The sequence below is a fragment of the Equus caballus genome, chromosome 9 (assembly GCF_041296265.1).
Source record: "Equus caballus isolate H_3958 breed thoroughbred chromosome 9, TB-T2T, whole genome shotgun sequence".
NCBI lineage: Eukaryota > Metazoa > Chordata > Mammalia > Perissodactyla > Equidae > Equus > Equus caballus.
The window spans coordinates 58,763,990-58,771,413 of record NC_091692.1 but is presented as its reverse complement, the minus strand read 5'-3'; the positions used below and the strand labels follow the sequence as shown (position 1 = coordinate 58,771,413).

Below are 7,424 nucleotides of genomic sequence, written 5' to 3'. Positions count from 1 at the left end.
AATTATGAGTTTAATTTACTCATAGTTAATTATGAGTACAATGTGTGGATCTGAGTACATAACCCTCATCTATGACTTTACTTCTGTGGGGAAAAAGGAGCATTCTGAATTCAGACAACCAATTTATAAACCCATTTTTAAAAACTCTGCTTCAATTTGTTCTATCACTCACCACTTCTTTATTGAGTGCTTTTCATGTATCAGACACTGTTGTAGTCACATGTGAGCAAAACAAAGATCCCTGCCCTCATGGGGCTGACACTCTAGAGAGGAGACACAGTTAAACAATAAACATAATAAATAATTGGTATAGTGTGTTGGAAGGTGATAAGTGCTATGGAACAAAGAAAAGGTAGAGCAGGGTAAGAGGGATAGGAATGGGTGGCAATTTTAAATAGGATGGTCACTGAGAAGGTGACATTTAAGCAAAGTGTGAAGAGAGCCAGCCAAGATGACCAACCACATCTGAGGGAAGAGCATTTAAGGCAGAAGGAAGAGCCAGTACAAAGGCCCTGAGGCAGGAGCTTCCCTAGTGAGTCTGAGGAACAGCAAGGGGGCTAGCGTAGTTGGAGAAGCAGTGGGAGAGAGAAAAAAGTGAGGTCAGAGAGGTAAGTTGGCTGGTGGTGGGGAGGGTACTTGCCAGATCATGTAGAGCCCTCTATGCTATTGGAGCGTCTTTGAGAAAGTTAGAGGTCACTTGTATTGGCCTGGATTAAAGGAAGGCCCACCTATATCAAAATAATTCCTCCTTTCCCCTGTCTTCTAGGCATCAACATTAATGTGCACACAAAGCACCTGAGATCTTGTTAAAAATCAAATTATGATTTAGTAGGTCTGGGGTGGGGCCTGAAATTCTGCATTTTTAACAAGCTTCCAGGTGATGCCAGGCTGCTGGTCCACAGCCACACACTGACTAATGAGAGTAAAGAGGTATTGGGATCCCAGGGGCTGTGGGGCTTACCTCTCCACTAGCTGGTGGCAAGAGCCTTCAGGTTCTCTTTGAGCCTGAAAGGACAACTTTGAAAGGTTTTTGTTCACACTTGCATATTGGTCATTGTCTTACCACTGGCCATACTATTACATGGTCCTATCACTTGGCTAGTAAGAGCGTAGTCCAGGGCACCCTCTGGAAACATGAGATAGGTTGTCTGGCTGTTTCCATGAAGGGTCTAAGAAGTTTCTAGGGTCTCCTCACTGCCACTATGGAGGCTGTGCTTCTGAACCTCAAGCTGGGAAACCCTGCTCCACAACTTGAATGATAATTAAACTCGCTGGCCTCATTCCTGTCTTACTCCAATTACAGGAGTTCTGACTTTTGGCCTTCACTCCTGGCCCTATGCCTTGAATGATAGTTCAGCTCTGTACACTAGGCCTGAGGCAGCTAGAGGACTCTGGTGACGCTCCCAGGGAGAAGAGGTGCTCTGGTGATACCTGTTTAACAAGCAAGGCTGGCCTTCTTAAGAGCCAGCAAAGGAACTGACAGCTGAGCAGGCCTGGAAGGACTAGCCACTTGGGAATATAAGGCACAGGTTATGAGTCAGATAGGCTTGGGTTTAAATTGTGCTTCCATCCTTTACTGTGTAATCTCAGGAATGTTCCTTGGCATCTCTGAGCCACAGTTTTCTCATCTGGAAAACAGGAATGATATCAACACCACCCTCATATATTGAGATAACGCATATAAAGAACTTAGTAAAGTGCCTGGAAAGTAACGACACTCGTAATACACTAGTTGCTATTAGTTTTATAATTACTATACATCCTACCACCTATCAAATCGTTTTGTGGTCTGGCATTATGGTACCCACCTTTACATTCTCTGGAGTTAAGGTACCAGGGCAAATCCCTCAGCAAAGGCTTTCAAAGAGGAGACTCAGGGACAAGGGCAGTTTCATCATGACAGATGTCAGAAGAGATAACTGAAGGAAACGAAGATGCTTAGTTTAGAAAGCAGATGACGGGGTCCGGACGTGATGGCTGTCTTCACGTTGTCTTCTATAAGACGAATTAGACACGTCCTGTGAGACCCCGAGGGCACAAACTGAGACCAAAGGGAAGAAACTAGAGGGAAGCACATCGCTTCCTAACAGGGAAAGCGAGTTAGGGAGAGATGCGGGCGGGGGCGCCTATGAGGGTCGGCTCCTGCGCAGCTGCGGCGGCGGAGCCAATCACCGGGCACAGCCCGTCCTCGCGCGACGGTACAGTCGTACAGTCGTGACGACGGCGGTTGCCATGGAGAGGCCCGCGCAGTAGGGACCGCGAGCTGGCGCCAGAGGTGGTGGGGTCGGAGCGTGGCTTTGAAGCAGCGTCTGCTACCACCATGAGCGGCCGAAGTAGAGGTAGAAAGTCCTCCCGCGCCAAAAGCCGGGGCAAAGGCCGCGCCAAAGCCCGAGTGCGCGCTGCTCCCGACGACGCCCCACGCGACCCGGACCCTCCGCAGTGCCAGAGGCTCGGGGAGGAAACCAAGGCGGCACAGGTGCAGGCTGGCGCGGGTTGGGGTGGCCTGGAAACCGTTGCACCCGCGCCGCCCCGCCGGTCCGGGGAGGAGGGTGCCTTCCGCCCCCCCCTGGACTGTGGCCTCGCGCTCCGGGCCCGAGCTGTGGGCAGTCGCGGGCAGGCTGCGTCCAGGCCCGGCCCGGGGAAGGCCACATGCTTCTCGGAGCGCCTGGCAACAGATACTGCCTTCGCGGGAACCGTGGGAACCCTGGGAAGGCCGAAAAATAGCGCCCGCGTTGGAAATCGGCGTGGCCCTGCAGGGAGGAAGGCCCCGGAAACCTGTAGCGCAGTGGGTAGGGGCCCTCAGCCCATAGCCGGTGGGAAGCTGAAGAAAGGGACCACTGTGGAGTGTGCCTCTGTCCCAGTGGTAGAGGAAAAGAAGGTGGAGAGAGATGCAGGGTCAGGGCCCCCGGCTACAGATGGCAGCATGGATACGCTGGAGACCGTGCAGCTGAAGCTGGAGACCATGAACGCCCAGGCGGACAGGGCCTACCTTCGGCTCTCGCGCAAGTTTGGGCAGTTGCGACTGCACCACTTAGAGCGCAGGAATCTCCTCATCCAGAGTATCCCGGGCTTCTGGGGGCAAGCTTTTCAGAACCACCCCCAGCTATCATCCTTTCTGAACAACGAAGATAAAGAGGTACTCAGCTACTTAAACAGCTTGGAGGTAGAAGAGCTTGGCCTAGCCAGACTGGGCTACAAAATCAAGTTCTACTTTGGGCGCAACCCATATTTCCAAAATAAGGTGCTCATCAAGGAATATGGGTGTGGTCCTTCAGGTCAGGTGGTTTCTCGTTCGACTCCGATCCAGTGGCTCCCAGGGCATGATCTCCAGTCCCTATGCCAGGGGAACCCAGACAACAGCCGTAGCTTCTTTGGTTGGTTTTCAAACCACAGCTCCATTGAGTCTGACAAGATTGTCGAGATAATCAACGAGGAACTGTGGCCCAATCCCCTGCAGTACTACCTTATGAGTGAAGGGGCCCGTGCAGAAAAAGGAAAGGAGGGCAGGCAAGGTCCAGCAAAGCAGCCAGCGGAGACCCCTGAGCCTGGGGTAAACAAGTCCAACTGATCCTGCACAAGTCTCCCTACTACCTCCTGCTGGACCCGTGCCTGGCTGACCACATGTTTGGCTGTCTGCCTTCTCCTCATGTTGGCCTCTGTGCACTGCATTCCCTTTGGACTTCAGTTACAAGAATATGGCATTTATGATCATGTTCTTTTGCCTCCCATGGCCTTCTTGCGTTTCTACATTAGTGTCACATGTTATGTGATCTCATCCCAACTGTTTATATATGTTAAGCACACATGCTTCAGATGTGTGCCACATTTTTCTACATTGCCTGGACCCTGTTCTTGGCTCTGGCCTTTCCCACTTATCTTTAACCTGGACACTCGTGAGTCATCCTTCAAAAGAACCAACGTATCCTCAAGCTCTGCTACTTCACAGCCAGTGACTTGCTGGGCTTTGTGTTCATGATGACCAGGTATGGCATCCATGACAAGCCTTTCTGTTGCCACTGCAAAATGAAGCCAGTGCACATGGTATTGGCCATCATCCAAAACTGATTATTCCATGGTCCTAGAGTCACCAGCCAAGGTACCACCTTCTAGGTCTCTGGCTTTGGTCAGCAGCCCATGCTACCGTCATGCTGGACATACAGTAGAATGGCACTGGACTGCTAGGCATGGATGAAGTTAAGGGTGAGAAGCAGTATGCCATGTGTTCTACACCATCATGCATTTCTTCCTGCCCTTGGGCCCTGCTACTGGTGAACTTTTGTCAAGGTCTGCTCTATGCCCCATCACTATCAGGCCATTGAGTTTTGTCTAGGTTATTATTGGCCCCAATTGGCTTCCTGGTCAACAAGGACCTCAACAATTGCCTGTGGACCCAGGCTCCCTGCCAATGCATGAGACACACACCTACCCTCCCCAGCCTTTCAGGAACCTTTCTGGCTCCCAGATGGGTAGGCTGGTATGTGTGAACATGTGCTCACTGTGGTCAAGCTGTGGCTCCAGGTGAGGATGGGGACTGGACCAACATAGAATCTAGGTACTTTTGTCAATTCCCTTTATCTCTTCTTCACATATGACCAGAGTGGTATAGTATGGGTGCTAGGGAAGAGACATTTCTGATCTGTGGGTCTGTGTCTACTTCATCTCACACCTCCATATCTCCTTACTCCCCCTTCCTTCCCTCCATCTTATCCTCTTCTCCCTCTTTTCCTTCCTCCCTCCCTCCTCCACCCCTTTCTGGCTTTCTTTTTTTTGTTGTTTTGTTTTGTTTCAATGGTACCACACCTCAGAAAGGGAAAACAAAACAACTAAAAAACTGGGGTTTTCTACACACAGCAAGCGTGACAGCTGGGGACTTGCTATGTGTACATACACTGGGCTGGCAGAGGGTAGGGGAAGCCGGAAGGCCAAGTGGGTATGTGGTCAGACCCCAGTCCCAACTCCTGGGTTCGCTCTGTAATTCTGATGTTGAAAAGTCTTTTCATGGCTATGCATCTGCTAGAATTATAAACTCAAGGCAGCAGTGTTGTGGGCTAGTGTTTACTTCTTTTCCAACTTTTTCTGTGTGCCCCCTAAGACCCAGCTGCCTCCTGCTCTTTCCTCCTGTGTGGTAGCCTCTGGCCGTCTGGACCCGTATTCCCCACCTGTCCCACTCTGAGCAGTCCTTTGCTCTCTTTGCTTCTACCTTCAAATACCTGCAGGAGTAGGCTTTAGTCTCCAGTATGGGGGATGTTGAGGTGCTCTCCTGGGGCATGGGAATGGGGGTGGGTAGAATATGTTCTGGATCTCCAAGGCTCATTTCCAGTGGGTGTGAAGGCTGAGCTGGGCCTTCTCTGCCTGGGATAGTCTGTGTCCTCTTTTCTCCTCTTATGCCTGAGTGCGGGGAAGTAGGATTTTATCTACATTTGCCCTCCCCCAACTTCCTTTTTCTTATGGAAAACCTCATTCTAAGTTCCCCAGGAGCTAAGAAGGCCTTGACTCAGTTGTAGAGAGGATGTGCTAGACAGGAGAATTGGAGCAAAAGCAGGAATGAGCCTGGTGTGGAGTGGGCCTGGAAACACAGATAGAAATGGCCTAAGAAGCCTCAGGGAGAGTATGCCTCTCTCAGTGATAGAGGAGCCAGGGAGGGACCTTCCCCAGGGCAGGGATGGGAGAATTAAAGGGGTTGTGGGCAAGCGTGATGCCTGGATGAGGGTATCCTCAAAGTTTTGTCCAATCACTATCTCATCATTAGTGGACTTTAGAAATCACAGAAACAAACCAAAAACAGAACAATATTACTTTGGATGCTTTCTCTTTTGTTCTAGGTGTGGCCTATATGTATGGAAGATTAATGCTATATGCTGCTTATTTTGCCTCTATGTAAGATCTTACCACGTTCCCCATTTTTGTCTAATGGGAGAATAGAGCTGTACAGGTCTGCTTTTGTTGTTGCTGTTGTTTTTTTAAACTTTTTGCTTTTTTATGGACATTTTCCAACATGCACAGAAGTGGAGAGGATGGTCCTTGGAGCCCATGTGCCCATTGCCTAGCTACATCCATTATCAATTATGACCAACCTGTTTTCATCTGTACCTCCCTCTCCCCACTTGTCCTCTTTGTTGAAAGTCCAGGACACTGTGCCAATTCAACTGTGTTGACTTTGGGAAATTGGGACTCTCTTTTGGTGGTGATGGTGGTGGGGTGCACTATCATTATCACATCAGGTCTGCTTTTTGCTTTCAACGTTAACTAATGAAGTTCCAGAGACGGGCCTTAGAAATGGAAGTCTTGAGAATTAACAAGGAATCTCAAAAACGGATGAAGCGGCTGCTTCCTTTCCCCTACGTCAACAGAAGGAGAGACTGTTCTTTTGTAAACTCTTTGAAAGATATGATAAGGTGCTTACTTGAGACCCTTAACTGGAATATCTGCCTTTTTTCTTGTGTAAGATGGAGACCTGTATGACTGTTAGAATTATTATCAGCTTGTCCTGGTCTCATAGTATAACCCTGGTCTTGGAAGTATAATTTGGAAATTTTGCTGTGTTCTGTGAAAATAACCTCCCCAAAGTAATCAGTAACTGGTTGTCTTACTTGGTAATTTGACACCTTGGTAATAATGCAATTATTTCTGTGTTCCTAAACAGTATAAATAGTTGTGAGCTTGCATGCATGATGGAAAAATAAAAGTCTTAACTCTTACATTTTTTATTTTCAAAAAAGAAACGTTAAGCAGAGGCTGGGTGGTTGAGGGGAGTGATCTGTTGGCCTAGATGAGTTAGTCCTAAGCCTCAGGCCCTTGCGTGACTAACTACATAAAAATATGTAAAATTCTGATTCCCAGGCCCTCACCGGAGATTGAGATTCTGTGGTCCTGGGAGGAAGCCAGGTAGTCTTGTTTTTTTTGTTTTGTTTTTTTTTTTTTAAAGATTTTATTTTTTCCTTTTTCTCCCCAAAGCCCCCTGGTACATAGTTGTATATTCTTCGTTGTGGGTCCTTCTAGTTGTGGCATGTGGGACGCTGCCTCAGTGTGGTCTGATGAGCAGTGCCATGTCCGCGCCCAGGACTCGAACCAACGAAACACTGGACCGCCTGCAGCGGAGCGCACGAACTTAACCACTCGGCCACGGGGCCAGCCCCGAGGTAGTCTTGTTTTGAACAAGCTTTCCAGGTGATTCTAGTGGAAATTCAGTGCTTCTCAAATTTTGCAGTACATCTGAATTGTGTGAGGAATCCTGTGAAAATATGAATTCTGATTCAGTAGTCTGGGGCAGAACCTGAGATTCTGCATTTCTAACAAACTTCCAGGTGATGCCAGCACTGGTGGTTTGTGAACTGTACTTTGAGTAGCAAAGAAGGTGACCTTCCAGGCCCTTTCAAACTAGAGTAACAGTGCTCAACCTTGGTTGCACGTTAGAATTCTCTGGG

At 48.8% G+C, this 7,424-nt stretch overlaps 1 protein-coding gene across 3 annotated transcripts; it reads left to right on the top strand.

The window, feature by feature from the left end:
• The first annotated feature begins 2,166 nt into the window (after positions 1 to 2,166).
• On the top strand, positions 2,167 to 6,698 carry TSPYL5 (TSPY like 5). Of its 3 annotated transcripts, none has more exons than XM_005613220.4 (2): positions 2,167 to 4,518; positions 5,823 to 6,698. In XM_005613220.4, exon 1 carries the CDS (start codon positions 2,321 to 2,323, stop codon positions 3,566 to 3,568), a length of 1,248 nt encoding a protein of 415 aa, XP_005613277.1. In that variant the 5' UTR covers positions 2,167 to 2,320; the 3' UTR covers positions 3,569 to 4,518; positions 5,823 to 6,698. The 3 variants fall into 3 exon arrangements, with proteins under 3 accessions (XP_005613277.1, XP_014583698.1, XP_023504508.1); XM_014728212.3 differs by having other exon boundaries at positions 2,167 to 4,552; XM_023648740.2 differs by having other exon boundaries at positions 2,199 to 3,983.
• The last annotated feature ends 726 nt before the right edge of the window (positions 6,699 to 7,424 follow it).

Coding starts and splice junctions, on each gene's coding strand:
- TSPYL5 (XM_005613220.4), top strand. CDS start 2,321: ATGAGCGGCCGAAGTAGAGGTAGAAAGTCCTCCCGCGCCAAAAGCCGG.